Source organism: Eucyclogobius newberryi, unplaced genomic scaffold, assembly GCF_026437365.1.
Source record: "Eucyclogobius newberryi isolate DKJ021-1_F unplaced genomic scaffold, fEucNew1.0.hap1 SCAF_4, whole genome shotgun sequence".
Taxonomy (NCBI): domain Eukaryota; kingdom Metazoa; phylum Chordata; class Actinopteri; order Gobiiformes; family Gobiidae; genus Eucyclogobius; species Eucyclogobius newberryi.
This window is the reverse complement of record NW_027316056.1, coordinates 6,451,128-6,467,568: the sequence shown is the minus strand read 5'-3', so window position 1 is coordinate 6,467,568 and position 16,441 is coordinate 6,451,128. Positions and strand designations below refer to the sequence as shown.

The 16,441-nt window shown below is 41.6% G+C and overlaps 1 protein-coding gene across 1 annotated transcript in view; it reads right to left on the bottom strand.

Moving 5' to 3' along the window:
• The window catches only part of capn9 (calpain 9), a 29,345-nt gene that overhangs the window by 1,069 nt on the left and 11,835 nt on the right, over positions 1 to 16,441 (bottom strand). The window contains exons 2-19 of the mRNA XM_072462647.1: positions 16,317 to 16,386; positions 13,257 to 13,375; positions 12,482 to 12,615; positions 9,270 to 9,438; positions 8,706 to 8,789; positions 8,155 to 8,240; positions 7,940 to 8,017; positions 7,668 to 7,828; positions 7,363 to 7,520; positions 6,507 to 6,715; positions 5,389 to 5,425; positions 4,474 to 4,554; positions 4,340 to 4,397; positions 3,502 to 3,566; positions 2,820 to 2,888; positions 2,669 to 2,747; positions 769 to 885; positions 632 to 690 (exon numbers count right to left, since the gene is read on the bottom strand). Of these exons, the coding sequence (XP_072318748.1) occupies positions 632 to 690; positions 769 to 885; positions 2,669 to 2,747; positions 2,820 to 2,888; positions 3,502 to 3,566; positions 4,340 to 4,397; positions 4,474 to 4,554; positions 5,389 to 5,425; positions 6,507 to 6,715; positions 7,363 to 7,520; positions 7,668 to 7,828; positions 7,940 to 8,017; positions 8,155 to 8,240; positions 8,706 to 8,789; positions 9,270 to 9,438; positions 12,482 to 12,615; positions 13,257 to 13,375; positions 16,317 to 16,386 (1,833 nt within the window). The remainder of the gene's footprint in view (positions 1 to 631; positions 691 to 768; positions 886 to 2,668; positions 2,748 to 2,819; positions 2,889 to 3,501; positions 3,567 to 4,339; positions 4,398 to 4,473; positions 4,555 to 5,388; positions 5,426 to 6,506; positions 6,716 to 7,362; positions 7,521 to 7,667; positions 7,829 to 7,939; positions 8,018 to 8,154; positions 8,241 to 8,705; positions 8,790 to 9,269; positions 9,439 to 12,481; positions 12,616 to 13,256; positions 13,376 to 16,316; positions 16,387 to 16,441) is intronic.

Genomic DNA, 16,441 nt, shown 5'->3' with positions numbered 1-16,441 from the left:
TTGGAAACTCTGGCAACGTTTCAGCGGCTGCGTCCGGTGCTTGGATAAAGTTTTACACCCGACACAGTTAAAATATTGATAGTATACATGCGTTCGCACATCCGGGAACTTGTGCAGTGGCAACCGAGTCCGCCATTTTGAAAGGGGCACAACAGCACGTCTACTACATACGAAATCCAGGAAATATGAGGCAAAAATGCCAAAAATCTGCTTAATCTGTCATGACATCGCTCTGTTGACTGACCAAGAAATTATAGCTTTTTCGTGTACCTTAGTTTGCCGTTGTCGTCTAAAGAATCAAAGTATTCGTAGCTCATTATGCCGTAGAAAAGGATGCAGTCGTGTTGGTTTTTATATATCGCGTGCCCCTTTTAAAATGGCCGATATGGGGAAGTCCCGGCTGTATGACGTCACCGCGAACACATGTATAGGTGTTATTTTCTCCTCAGTTGCTCTCTACTGACCCCTGCTGTCTGCGAATCTGCCCCCGCGTCGCCATAGAGTTTGAAATGTATTGTTGTGCTAATGTTGCTAATGCTAATATAGTACTTGTGTTAAAACGTCTCCACAAGGACAAATAGAACGCAGCATCTGAACCCAGTATCGTGTGATAAAGTCGTGTGCGTTTTACCTGCATCATGCTCATTTGCACACGCCCTCTGTTCTGCTTGTCCATGGCCTTGAAACATCCTGTAGAAAATAAAACATGTGATTAGAATGAAATCACGTGAAGTGTGTAAATCATTCTTGTGTTTCCGTGTGACGCACTGAACATGTTTTCCAGTCGCACGATGCAGGTCAGGTAGTCGTCGAAGTCAATGTCGTATCGACTGTCGGCAAATCTGAGGCCGAGCAGAGCCAGGAGTCTGTTGTTCAGCTTCATGCCTAAAACAGAAATATCTTAATCATGTTTTTCTCATTTTTACGACACATTTTTGTTCAGTCTCAGCCTCCTAAACTCTTAAATTGAGATGGATAAATGGACAAATGCTTCACACAACAGGGGAAAAATGCATTAAAAGAGTGCAAGTAAAACCCTTTCAATCATATGCACAGCTAAACAAAACTGATGATGAAATAGTCATATAGCCAAAGAAAGTTTTTTTATGTGTGCTATATTTTAGTTTAATGATAATATGGCATATAGACTTACTATAGTGTTTATATATTTGAAGCTGGAGCTGCAACTAATGATTGTTTGAGTAGTCGACGAGTCAAAAGATGATTTATATTGTACTTTGAAACATTTTGATTTGTTACAAGAGGTATTTTGCATGTTGTAGAGTCCAGATTATTTTCTACAGACGATTAATCGCCTTAAATGGTGTATTAAGTGCATTTTATGGAGGAATTTTCCATGTGTTTGTCTCCTTGGAGGTTTTTATTACTTTTGGTCTTAAAAAAACTTTACTAAATAAAATCTGCATCTCCACAAACCTGGTACTTGGCCTGGAGGAGCCATATACCATGGTACAACCCCCTGAAGTCTCTGCATACAGAGCAGCGGCTTCACGCTTTTAAAGTTGGAACAAACTTTTCCAGCAAACAACGCCTTTTGGATTAAAATGAACAGACATTTCTCTCCCAAGACAAAAGCTAAAACGCCAAAAAGACTATGCAGCTTTAATAAAAAGCGCTCATCTCTGACCTAGCGGTGCTAAGCTAACATAGGGAACAAAGACATTCCAGAGAGAGACACGCCCGCGGAGGCTAACTTTACTCTCCCCAATAAGAATTCTGTGCCCATCTTTGGACGTGATTTCTGCTTTGGATTGCAACATGCAAACTCAAGCAAAGGACCTTGCAACTTTTCAAGTCTACAACAAAACTTGGATCTAGGACAATCTTTGAATTGGCCTCATCTGTGAATCAGTGCAACAACCTTTAGTTATCTGAGAAATGCCTCAGAGCCAAGGAAAATGCAGATCAAGTGGATCTGATCCCAAGTTTCTTCAGGCTGACACAGTCAAAGCCAGAGTTCTAGAGGAGCCGTGACCCCGAGCTGAACCCTGGAGTCAGCTCAACACGGACACACAGGCCCGTCTCGGCTGGACCACACCTGCTGCTTCTGGCCGTATGAAAAACACAGTTTGACTGATAAGATCATCTTAGTATCAACATTAACTCTAACACACAACTAAATAGATCTAGAACAATCATATCAACGTCTCCATCTGTTATCGACTCATTTGCATATTCCATATTCATATTCAAACCTTCAGATTTGCGAGCAAATAATTTCTAAATTAATAAATTAAGACAGATATTGGATTATATAATTGTTAAATGCCTAATAAAGGCTGGTGCCCCACATAACTCTTATAATAATAATAAATATACCCAGACTTATGCAGTGTGTCATATCTTGTTTCTTCAATTCTTCTTCAATTCTTTAATCAATGTCAACTTTGGAATGTCATGAGGACATGAATAACACTGCAGTACTTATACTGGTAGAAATCACTACAATTCCACAGTATGGCATTAAAAAGATCTATCTCTATGGAGTATGTTCTGAAGTCTACTTCCCTGGAGTCATGCAGGTGACTTCACACATCCAGACAGTTACTGAAAGTACTTGAAACGTTACTTGTTTAAATCAAAAGCCTAAGACTCAAACTAGATTAAAAGCGGTCATCAAAGCTAGCTCAGTCGTTTCCTCCTGTACCTGCAGCGTTGAGAGCACTGCGCAGCTCGTACGACGACATCTTCCCAGAGCGGTCGGTGTCGTAGGACAAAAACAGCATCTGAAACACAGGATTTCACCATCAAGTCTCCATCTGCCATCAGGTTCGCAGAGTTTGACTTTTTCCACTCACAATCCACTTCTTCAGCTTCTCCCAGAAAACCTTAAACTCCTGGAACTCCATTTTCCCAGTGTTGTCCACCTGAGGTCGTTTGGTTCAGGAAAACACTTGTGGATGTTTCTGTCAGTCTGCTCCAGGGAGAATGTGTGAAAAGTATCTCCACAAAAAGTCTAACTGTGACTAGTCGACTATAAAAAAAACAATTGTAGTCTTAATACTGTTGTTAAATATCATGTTTTTCTTTTCTCTGCATGTAAAGCATCTTTGAGAGTCCAAAAAAGTACCGTATATGTCTGAAGAAAGGTAGTTTTTTGATCATTGTAATCGTTCTTTGGACCAAACAGACTCTAAAACACAAACGAAATGACCTTTTATAACAAAGACATTCACAAAGACTATCTAGAAGCCTTCAGTTTGCATATTTACTCCCCTATTTGGTTTATAATGTATTTGAATGATAAGAAATAATAATATGACTAGTTATACAGCCTAATGAAACTCTGTGAACTTTCTCAAAACGGAAACACGATTATTCAAAGATCTTTCCAACCCTAAAATAATCCCACTTTGTTTTTTTGTGCTGACAGAGAAGACTCAACCTTGTGCCAGTTTTTTGTTTCATGTGGAGGACATAATGTGTAATAACAGAGACATGCGCCATAAACATCTGCAGTATTGTCCGTTTCAAGGATACGTCCATGAGGTTGATGATGCTGTGACACGTGTGAAGGCTCAGACTCTCAAACTTGATCTCCTTCCCTGAAAAACACAAAGATTAGTTGTGTGTCAGGTGTGTATGAGTTTCTATCCATGTGTTTGAGTCACGAGACTTGATAAAGAGCTGACACTAGAAGAAGACAGAAGTTCTGGGCTTTGATCCTTATCTACAGCGGTGAGTCGCGGACACTTAAAAGACAAACTTGTGGACATTTCCATCTGCTCTTCCTCGTCCACAAGCCCTCTGCACTGGACACGCCCTCTGCACTGGACACGCCCTCTGCACTGGACACGCCCTCTGCACTGGACACGCCCTCAAAGCTTTCAAGAGCACGGACTTTGTGTCTGATCCTAAAATATAACACCCGGACAGTTAGGAATTAGACACGTTAAAACTGTCTGCAAGTAGGCTAATGTTTATTAGCATGTAGCCACGCAATATGTTAACTAGCATTAGCCAGCTGCTAACGACCTGAAACAAACAGCTCAGTCTGGAGTGGTTTATATAAGTCCACTGGTCTCCCCTGACCACAGTCACACATTTCTGGACAAACAGGGTCTTTGGGGCTGTTACAGAAGAGGAAGCCCACAGTGAGCATACGGCCTTTGTCTTCAAGATGGCAGTAGCAACGAGTGTGTCACGTCATTTCAGACACACAAAGCTAAAATGTCCTCTCTTTCATTTGTTTACATTTTTTTTTTAATATGAAGTGGTTTCAATCTTTGGTTCTGGTGTTTTACAAAGCCGCCATTGTAGAATAAAAAGAAAACTTTTTTTATGCACTCTGCGTTAAAGAAACCAATTTGGTCCTTACTTCTGCTCAAGACTCCGTTAAGCATCTCCTGCAGCTCGTACACGTCGATGGCCTCGTCCTGATCGTGACGTAAAAAGCGTTCAAATGAAAATTGCAGACATTTCAAGTGAATGAATGTGTAGAATGTGCCTTACAGAACCGGCCAGCTGCTCAAACAGTCGCCTCAAAAACTTCTCCTCGTCCGTCTCTTCCTCCGGAGCGCTCGGCATCGGAGGCTGCCACGCAGACACACAGATACGTTAGTTAGTTCTTTCTTTCTTTCTTTCCTTTCTTTCTTTAAGTCTCTTATTTATTCTTACATGTGTCTCAATTGTTCTTTAACATCTCTTAATTATGTAAATATTTTTATGTTTTTAAAAAAATATATGAGAGCACCTTTATTTAGTTGAATTCATGTTTAGAGCGTCAAAATCTTTTGTGTAAATTCTGAATAAAACTTTTCTACAGATTTTTCAACTTCTCTCCACAAATAACAACTCCATTGGTGTAAAACTATTATTTATATTTACAAAAGGTGATGAACGCACCAAAAAACATGAACATTAGAAAATCAAAAAAAAAATGTCATACACAGCAAAAATAAATACATTTAATTAAAACAAAATATTGCCAGATACATTATTATTATTAACAATAATACAAATATGAATAATAATAATAATTTTATTTTATATAATATATAAAGTATTTATTTATCTATTTATTTACTTTTCAGTTTTAGCCTCAAATGTTGAACAGACAGTTTTGTCTGTAGATCCTATCTTGTAGATCCTGTCCTCCATCAGGGCGTCCTCAAGCTTTATCTTTGTCAAATTGAGTAAAAGCCTCATATTCACAGCCTCTTTCAATCTAAACAACTCATAGAAAGAATAATGGATTCACAGAATGATCGCTTGTTGCATTCCTAATCTCAGAAACAGTAACATTTGCAGAAAGATGAAAAAATGTAGTCGAATTTTGTGCCTAAACCCTTTGTACCTCGAAACCATCTGTAATTTGTATGTCACAGACTAAGACTCAGAATGTTTGTATCTGCTGTGTCCACTTACATCTGGCAAATCAGCATCGATCGTGGCCCCCATCTCTCTGTGGAGTAAAAACATAGCAGCTTCAATGAAAGATAACTTCTTGTGGACGACGTGCTTGTCTCCAGGGGCGTCTCTAGAGACAGGTCCTGAAATGTGATCGGTGCCACCTCATTCAGAGCGGCTTTAGAATGGGGGTTAGTGCAGTAATGAACTGTTTTTGTAGCTAATTATTTAGTATCTATTATTAGTATTCAACAGGAGGACTTTGGAGTAGAGAAGCTGAAGGGTTCCAAAGCCTCCACAACAAAGGAGGTGTCTTGGACATGTCCCACAGGGAGGAGTTGGAGAAAGTGTCTGGGGTGAGGGAAGTCTGGGAGTCCCTGCTCAGACTCGCCCTGGATAAGCAGAAGAAGATGGATTTGTGTTCACTAAAAATATAATGGCGAAATGATTGGCTGGTGCTGACCTTGGACCACAAGTTTGGCCACGGCCCAATGAAACAAGCAAGTGAGAGGTTACAGCTCAGATCTGTGGAGAGGCGTGTTAATCAATGGGACATTTTAGCAATAAAACACCAGGTCAGCCTTCTGCACTAGAGCATTTTAGGCCTGACTTTCCTCTCCAGAGTTTAGAGGGCGTGGCCTGAGCAGAGGTGATTCGTGGCGTTTCCTCAGGTCTGTGGGTCAGGGCCAAATCGTGAAGCTCCTCATGTGACACCAGGGACTTTACAACAACCAATCAGAGCAGTCGTACAGCGCCAGGCTCCGTTTAAATCCTCCAGTCCTTAAAATGTAGAAAACATTGGACAACACCCAACCGTTTCCTTTCATCACGGTTATAATGAGTCAGAATAACAGCTTCTGACCTCCAGTGAATATATTGTATATTCAATACGCGTTAGCAACAGGTTTGATTGTCAGGTGCCCCTTAGAAACGAGCGGCGCTGGTGTGAAGGGGCATGTACCTTCTACATCCTCGCTCCTGATTGGCTCTGTGCTTAACATGAAACTTTCCAAATGAGCTGCTAAACCTGCTGTGATTGGAGCCAGACAGTATGACGTCACTATGTTTACTTCTATATACAGTCTATGGGTTAAACTATGTGTCTGAGTGGCTTTGATAAGCAAATAAATACTAACAGTGCGTCTGCCTTTTTCTCTGAGAAGATCCTGACAATGAAGTCGGCCTCGGTGTGCGGCTGGAAGGTGGTGGGCACGAGCAGGTATCGTCCCGGCGGCAGAGTGAAGCGCTCCGACACTTCTCTCTGGTTGATGTAGGTGCGGCTGCGAGCTTTCGACGGGTTGTACCGGAAAAAGTCCTTCCCCAGCTGGTCCACGTTGTCTGGGGCCTGCAAGATACAGAATTACAGCGATTTACACAAGACAGAGACTATGAGAATGTCACAAAGTCTAATCACAGGCTTCAGTTTCCTGTTTGGGTTTCAGAGTGATGATAAATGTGCATCTTGGTCATAGGAATTGAAAAGTAAATATTCTATCATTTGATTGGTCCTCAAAATATCAATAAATAAGAAACTGAAACACACAAAGACACCATTTTGATTTAGGATAGTTATTTGTGCTCATTTTTCATCAGCCCTACATGGATAAGTAACTAAGTATTTTTGAAAGTAAAACCTCATATGTTCAACTTGATGTAATTATACAATATAAACACAATCTATTAGGATTTAAAGGGTGTGTTCAGACTTGTTGATTTTGGTTGATTTGGTCCTATATTGAGCCCATTTCAGTCCTGGTTTGGTCCTGTTCTAGTCTTTGTTTAGTTTTGGGTTTAACTGATTTAGTCCTGATGTGATTATAGTAAAAGTGCAAGTGTGAACACATTCAGATGTGCCAAACCGTCTCTAAACTCTGACTGAAGTGGGACTGAACCTGAACAAAACCAAGATGAATCCAGGACTAGAACAGGATCACACTAAGTCCACATCAGGGCAGAAATGTGTTCTATTTAGGACCAAAACAGGTGTCTGACCTCATAGACAGCGAAGCCGATGGTCTCCAGGTCCTGCCCTTGTTTCCGGAGCTGTCTTCTGTTCTTCTGCATCAGAGCGATCACAACACTGCACACGTCATCGTCATCATCTGCGTCCTCCAACTGCAGCTGGAACTGAGGGTTTGTCCAGAACGTGTCTAAAAACCCAAAAATCCAAGACGGATCATGAGTCAGATCATCATACTGGGTTTGTGAATGCTAACTTGAAAACTGAAACATTCGTTATATTTTAGGCGAGGAAACGTTACAAAAATCCTAATGTGTGTCCTTTAAGGATGTCTCACCGATGAAGTTCCGGCAGCCTCCAGCGGTGGCGCCCCTGATCCAGCTGCCCTCGAACAGATTGACGGCCCACTGCCTCTTGGTGTCGTCGGTGAGGTCGTCTGGCGTCATGTTGCAGATCTCTGTCGTGTCGTAGTTTCTCTTAAAGTCCTCGAACTCCATCCTGAACAAACACGCAAAACGAAAAACAAATAAAACTCTGGTCAAATTGGTACTAATTTCACGTTTTACTTTGGTCTATATTATAATCATAGTTTGTTCTGTTGTTTCTCACCAGAATTCCCCATCGTCTATGGAGTTTTGGAGGATTCTGTTTTTCTCGGCTCGGTCCACGTTGTTCCACTCTCTGGATCTGGAGCACAAAACAAACATAAACATGCCATAACATACCGTTCATTTTTTTTTTTTTTTTTAAAGTGTTCAAAAGTGTTCAAAAGTGTTCAAAAGTGCTAAAAGTGTTAAAAGTACTAGGCGTGTTTTGGGTCTCACTTGTCGCTCCAGGGCCCGTTCCACTCCACTTGGCCCCAGGGGTTTCTGATCCGGATCAAACGCACTTTACGTCCATTGTACTCCACCTGCACAGAGAAACAAATCACATTAAAAACATGATTAAAGCATATCCAAAGTGTGTGAAAAATGAAACATAATTATAAGTCATGTCAGTACATTAGAATGAGAGTGGGGGGGCGTGTCTTCACTTAAATAAAAGGGTTTGACCTCCAAGTGCTATTTAGTTCTGTTTTTCATGTCGTTTACGTGTAAAAATCAGGTACAGCGCCTTTAATTGAAAATCATATCAAAACAAAATATTTCGAATTAGTCCCAAAAAATTCTAAAAATTATGTGATGAGGGCTAAACAATTCATAAATAATAATACTACATGTTGCTATCTCTTCAGGCCTAAACCAGATCACAGATGTGTATAAATCTTATTGAAGAGGCTAAAGGAAGTTTAGAGTTGATCATTTGAAAAACGTCCTGTGACACTGGAGTTTGAACGTCTCATTTCTCATAATAGACATAAATAAGATGTAAGCACCTCCTCCAGTCCGGTGATGGAGTAAGCGTGTCCCTTCACCAAACCTGTGCTGGTGCGAGCCTCAGACTCGGCAGAACTCGTGATCTGAAGGGAAAAGAAATACAAAAGTGATCAGAGGTGGAACAATACTTACAATATTTGTACATTTTATATATATTCAGGTAATAAAGCTTGAAATATGGCAACTGAAGGTTTCTAAAGAGATAATATTAACAGATAAAGTATATTATTGATGACAAACTGAAACTGTCAAATAGTTTTTTAACATTTTGATTGAATTATCTTTGTAAGTAAAAGGTCTTTTTGTATGTGTTTCAGAGTTTATATTCCAGATACGATGATCAAAATACGATTATGATTATCGGTTGGCGTCATAGACAAATGTAAAAGAACGAGGGGCTTTGAATATGTGATAGAAACAGCATTCAAGTATTTTGCCTTGAGAAGGAGGATCTGCTTGTCCAATAGATTACTGAAATGTATCTTTTGTACAAACTAGTAGTAGTAGCTACTAGTAGTAGTAGTAAAAGCAGTTGTAATAGCAGCATTAGTAGAAGTGCTTACGTTGATGGAGCAGCCCATCATGGAGCCGCGGTCCAGAGCTTTCTTCATGATGGTGAACAGCTCACTTGGAGCAGATTTTAGGTCATAGTTTTCTCCCACTCCTCCAGTGAAGTCCTCCATCGCCTCCATGGTGCTGCCACCTTTCAGCGCCTCGTAACTGCCATGTAACCTGTGAGTACAACGGGACAGTCCCGTGTAACCTGTGAGTACACAGTATAGTCTCATGTAACCTGTGAGTACACAGTATAGTCTCATGTAACCTTTGAGTACACAGTATAGTCTCATGTAACCTGTGAGTACACAGTATAGTCTCATGTAACCTGTGAGTACACAGTATAGTCTCATGTAACCTTTGAGTACACAGTATAGTCTCATGTAACCTGTGAGTACACAGTATAGTCTCATGTAACCTGTGAGTACACAGTATAGTCTCATGTAACCTTTGAGTACACAGTATAGTCTCATGTAACCTGTGAGTACACAGTATAGTCTCATGTAACCTTTGAGTACACAGTATAGTCTCATGTAACCTGTGAGTACACAGTATAGTCTCATGTAACCTGTGAGTACACAGTATAGTCTCATGTAACCTTTGAGTACACAGTATAGTCTCATGTAACCTGTGAGTACACAGTATAGTCTCATGTAACCTTTGAGTACACAGTATAGTCTCATGTAACCTGTGAGTACACAGTATAGTCTCATGTAACCTGTGAGTACACAGTATAGTCTCATGTAACCTTTGAGTACACAGTATAGTCTCGTGTAACCTGTGAGTACACAGTATAGTCTTGTGTAACCCGTGAGTACACAGTATAGTCCCGTGTAACCTGTGAGTACACAGTATAGTCTCATGTAACCTGTGAGTACACAGTATAGTCTCATGTAACCTGTGAGTACACAGTATAGTCTCATGTAACCTTTGAGTACACAGTATAGTCTCGTGTAACCTGTGAGTACACAGTATAGTCTTGTGTAACCCGTGAGTACACAGTATAGTCCCGTGTAACCTGTGAGTACACAGTATAGTCTCGTGTAACCTGTGAGTACAACAGTATAGTCCCGTGTAACCTGTGAGTACACAGTATAGTCTCGTGTAACCTGTGAGTACAACAGTATAGTCCCGTGTAACCTGTGAGTACACAGTATAGTCCCGTGTAACCTGCGAGTACACAGTATAGTCTCGTGTAACCTGTGAGTACACAGTATAGTCCCGTGTAACCTGTGAGTACACAGTATAGTCTCGTGTAACCTGTGAGTACAACAGTATAGTCCCGTGTAACCTGTGAGTACACAGTATAGTCCCGTGTAACCTGTGAGTACAACAGTATAGACTTATGTAACCTGTGAGTACACAGTATAGTCCCGTGTAACCTGTGAGTACACCGTATAGTCTCATGTAACCTGTGAGTACACAGTATAGTCTCATGTAACCTGTGAGTACACAGTATAGTCCCGTGTAACCTGTGAGTACACAGTATAGTCTTGTGTAACCTGTGAGTACACAGTATAGTCTTGTGTAATCTGTGAGTACACAGTATAGTCTCGTGTAACCTGTTAGTACACAGTATAGTCCCGTGTAACCTGTGAGTACACAGTATAGTCTTGTGTAACCTGTGAGTACACAGTATAGTCTCATGTAACCTGTGAGTACACAGTATAGTCTCATGTAACCTGTGAGTACACAGTATAGTCCCGTGTAACCTGTGAGTACACAGTATAGTCTTGTGTAACCTGTGAGTACACAGTATAGTCTTGTGTAATCTGTGAGTACAACAGTATAGTCTCGTGTAACCTGTGAGTACACAGTATAATCTTGTGTAACCTGTGAGTACACAGTATAGTCTCGTGTAACCTGTTAGTACACAGTATAGTCCCGTGTAACCTGTGAGTACACAGTATAGTCTTGTGTAACCTGTGAGTACACAGTATAGTCTCATGTAACCTGTGAGTACACAGTATAGTCTCATGTAACCTGTGAGTACACAGTATAGTCCCGTGTAACCTGTGAGTACACAGTATAGTCTTGTGTAACCTGTGAGTACACAGTATAGTCTTGTGTAATCTGTGAGTACAACAGTATAGTCTCGTGTAACCTGTGAGTACACAGTATAGTCCCATGTAACCTATGAGTACACAGTATAGTCTTGTGTAACCTGTGAGTACACAGTATACTCTTGTGTAACCTATGAGTACACAGTAGTCTTGTGTAACCTATGAGTACACAGTAGTCTTGTGTAACCTGTGAGTACACAGTATAGTCCCATGTAACCTATGAGTACACAGTATAGTCTTGTGTAACCTGTGAGTACACAGTATACTCTTGTGTAACCTATGAGTACACAGTAGTCTTGTGTAACCTGTGAGTACACAGTATAGTCTCTGCACCTGGTGCACTTATGTAACATGGTTATGAAAGTAGTTCTGAAAACACACACACACACACACACACAGACACACACACACACACACACACACACACACATACACACAAACACACACAAACACACACAAACACACACACAGACACACACAGACACACACACACACATACACACATACACACAGACACACACACACACACACATACACACAAACACACAAACACACACACACACAAACACACACAAACACAAACACACACACACACACACACGTCTTATCTCCGGCCCGGCTCAAAGATAAGTGTCTGTAGCATGTGTTGAAAGGTCAATGATCAGACATGTCTTTAATCACTGCTACACGAGCCCTGTTTGTGTCAGACATCTGCATCTGAACCAACTCATCACTTCACAATCAACCAAAAATGTCTTTTTAGTTTTAACTATGATAAATTGTATTTGCTTCATTCGTGGGACATGCACAGATGTGTTCTTTGGACGTTCTTGAAGACGTGAGACAGGCCTCCACTTCAGCTGTGCGTTTGACTGAAAAGATTTGATCTGCACTAGATTCTTTCTTTCTCTAAATGCTTTTTATAATCATTATTTATGTTTTATTTGATTGAAAAAGTGGTCAAATCAGGACCAAATAACATGTGTGAATGCACCCTTAGTTGATGAAAATACCTACTCTTAGTCATAGTTTTAGTTGACAAAATGTATGTAACTTTAGTCAGAGTTTAGTCATAATTCTAAGTTAGTTTAATCAGCAGGTTTGATGCAGAAATCTTTAAGTTCCAGAATGAACGGCTCTGTTACTGTGACACTGACTTTGCGTAAGCCTTCTCCAAAAGCCCGCTCCAGAACTCGTTGTTTGAGGCCGAGTGGAGCATCACCAGTTGGTTCCTGACCGTGGGCAGTCGGTCGTCCACCACAATGTCCAGCCACTTGTTGTGCTGCCAGAACTAAGGACACAAAAACACAGGTCAGACTCGTGAGTTCCCATGGAAATAGAAGAGCATTGAAGCACTGGAGGTGGCCGTTTGTCCCACTAATTATACAACGTCCCAGATAAATACAATTTGAACTCAAAAAGTGAATTTGTCAACTTCACAACGACTTGTGGATCTCTAACCTGTGGCACCATTAGCTCTCCACCCCAGTACCTCCCCAAAATATTTAGGAATTGTTCAAATTATACCAAAATATGCTTTATAATTCATGCATAAATTAATCATATAATTGAAAATGTATAATTAAGAACCCTGAAGATGCATCTCTCAAATTGTGCACTGTCCCTGTCTCAATAAATAAATAAAACAAAAACTAATAGCTAAAACTAAATGGAGAATGCTTTATGTTTACTGGCTCTAACTTTAACCCCTTAAAGCTGAAGCTGTTGTATTGGCTCCATGTCTTGTGATTGCTGAAAGGAGAATCTCTCTTCCACTTTGGTGTCATAAAAGTAGCTCACAAGGGAAAAGGTTGGAGATTCCTGCTATAGTTCTTAAACTGTTGATATAGATATCGGCAAATATCGGTTATCTTGTAGTACTTCTGTTTCACGTATGAGTTTGACCAATAAGAACAGTCAGAGCTCAGGCACCTGGAAGTGGAAGATCCCGGCATATCTGTGTCTGAAGTCCTGGTCGTGAGGGACGACACGAGCCAAAGTGTCTTTCTTCAGAGTCAGAGACGCGATCGCAGCCAAAAGCCAACAGTCGCCTGCAAGAGAGAGACCAGATTAGACAAGGGACAAAGCAGGGCTAAAGCAGGGACAAAGCAGGGCTAAACCAGGGCTAAAGCAGGGCTAAACCAGGGCTAAAGCAGGGCTGAACCAGGGCTAAAGCAGGGCTAAAGCAGGGCTAAAGCAGGGCTAAAGCAGGGCTAAAGCAGGGCTAAACCAGGGCTAAAGCAGGGCTGAACCAGGGCTAAAGCAGGGCTAAAGCAGGGCTGAACCAGGGCTAAAGCAGGGCTAAACCAGGGCTAAAGCAGGGCTGAACCAGGGCTAAAGCAGGGCTAAAGCAGGGCTAAAGCAGGGCTGAACCAGGGCTAAAGCAGGGCTAAAGCAGGGCTAAAGCAGGGCTAAACCAGGGCTAAACCAGGGCTAAAGCAGGGCTAAACCAGGGCTAAACCAGGGCTAAAGCAGGGCTAAACCAGGGCTAAAGCAGGGCTGAACCAGGGCTAAAGCAGGGCTAAAGCAGGGCTAAAGCAGGGCTGAACCAGGGCTAAAGCAGGGCTAAAGCAGGGCTAAAGCAGGGCTAAACCAGGGCTAAACCAGGGCTAAAGCAGGGCTAAACCAGGGCTAAAGCAGGGCTGAACCAGGGCTAAAGCAGGGCTAAACCAGGGCTAAAGCAGGGCTGAACCAGGGCTAAAGCAGGGCTAAAGCAGGGCTGAACCAGGGCTAAAGCAGGGCTAAAGCAGGGCTAAAGCAGGGCTAAACCAGGGCTAAACCAGGGCTAAAGCAGGGCTAAACCAGGGCTAAAGCAGGGCTGAACCAGGGCTAAAGCAGGGCTAAAGCAGGGCTGAACCAGGGCTAAAGCAGGGCTAAAGCAGGGCTAAAGCAGGGCTAAACCAGGGCTAAACCAGGGCTAAACCAGGGCTAAAGCAGGGCTAAACCAGGGCTAAACCAGGGCTAAACCAGGGCTAAACCAGGGCTAAAGCAGGGCTAAACCAGGGCTAAACCAGGGCTAAAGCAGGGCTAAACCAGGGCTAAAGCAGGGCTAAACCAGGGCTAAACCAGGGCTAAACCAGGGCTAAAGCAGGGCTAAACCAGGGCTAAACCAGGGCTAAAGCAGAGCTAGACCAGGGCTAAACCAGGAATAAAACAGGACTAAACCAACCAGGAATAAACCAGGTACAAAGCAGGACTAAACCAGGACTAAACCAGGAATAAACCAGGACTAAACCAGGAATAAACCAGGACTAAACCAGGAATAAACCAGGAATAAACCAGGAATAAACCAAGACTAAACCAGGACTAAATTAGGACTAAACCAGGACTAAACCAGGAATCAACCAGGAATAAACCAGGAATAAACCAAGACTAAACCAGGACTAAACCAGGACTAAACCTGGACTAAACCAGGAATCAACCAGGGCTAAACCAGGATTGAAAATGATCCATCATCTCATGAATTAACAGAATGTATTACTTTGACTACAGAGGATAATAAGACTAAACTTGATTCTCTGTTTTTGTCCTGGGATTAGCCCTGGTTTTGGATTGACCCCGGGTAGTTTGAGGCGCCTCAGTGTGTCAGTGTGTCAGGTTCAAAAGGGCAGAGTCAGAGTTTGGGCTTAAAGGATCCGGAAACATCGTTGTCTAAAAACAACAAGATCAAGAGTTTGAAAAAGTAATCCTCTTCTCTCATCATCAACTCCATTCTCTGCTGCAGGAAAAAGGACTTGAGGACTAAACCAGCACTAAACCAACACTAAACCAGGACTAAACCCGGACTAAACCAGAACTAAACCTTGACTTAACAGGTCTCAATCAACCATGACCGTAAGTCTTAAAGGTGAGCAATAGTCAAAAAATATCATATCAGCATTTTTTTACAGCTAAGATCACATTTCGATTGTACACAGTTGCCAATTCTGTTCACACTTCACTGTGATTGGTTGAATCCACCTGTCACTCAGGGTGGGTAAAAGTGTCTGTGATCAAAACAGTCAGCAGCGTGTCATAGTGGGAAGAATGGGTGAAAACTCACTGTTGATTCAGTGGAAACACTCATTTAGGACGTTTCCTAGTGAATTGTGTGTATTTCAAGCAAAACTAGTCGAGTTTTAGCAGACGTTTATGTGACGTTACCTCAGAAGAGTAAACAGGTTGTTTAGTAGATGTTACAATACAGCAGGCGGCACTAGCATCGTGATAGCATTTAGCTCACAGCTAGTTCTTGGATATTATACAAATTTGGACTGCTGGACCACTTTCTCCTCTGTGTCTTTATAGATGCATTTTAGTGTTGTAATTGACTAAACGAGACAACTAAAGACTTAATCAATCAGCCGATTAGTCGACTAAAAAGGGGCGTGACAAGTATCTCCATGAATCTGACCCAAACTGCACTCAAAAGACCACAACTGCACAAGTGTTTGGTGCAGTTTTTTTTTTTTTTTTTTTGAGAAAACCACATCATAAACACAACTGCTGGTGTTTTGATGAGAAAACCACATCATAAACACAACTGCTGGTGTTTTGATGAGAAAACCACATCATAAACACAACTGCAGATGTTTTGATGAGAAAACCACATCATAAACACAACTGCTGGTGTTTTGATGAGAAAACCACATCATAAACACAACTGCAGATGTTTTGATGAGAAAACCACATCATAAACACAACTGCAGATGTTTTGATGAGAAAACCACATCATAAACACAACTGCAGATGTTTTGATGAGAAAACCACATCATAAACACAACTGCAGATGTTTTGATGAGAAAACCACATCATAAACACAACTGTAGATGTTTTGATGAGAAAACCACATCATAAACACAACTGCAGATGTTTTGATGAGAAAACCACATCATAAACACAACTGCAGATGTTTTGATGAGAAAACCACATCATAAACACAACTGTAGATGTTTTGATGAGAAAACCACATGTTGAAGGTTCATCAGAACTCGGTCCTTTGGCGTGACTCACCCAGTTGTCCTTGGCAGATGTCTGTGCGGTCTGCGCCTCCTAAGATGAACTCGGGGTTCTCACACAGCTCCTGCGACAAACAACCAGGTTTAGAAAGGACTCAGGGATGGGTTTGAAGTTGTGTC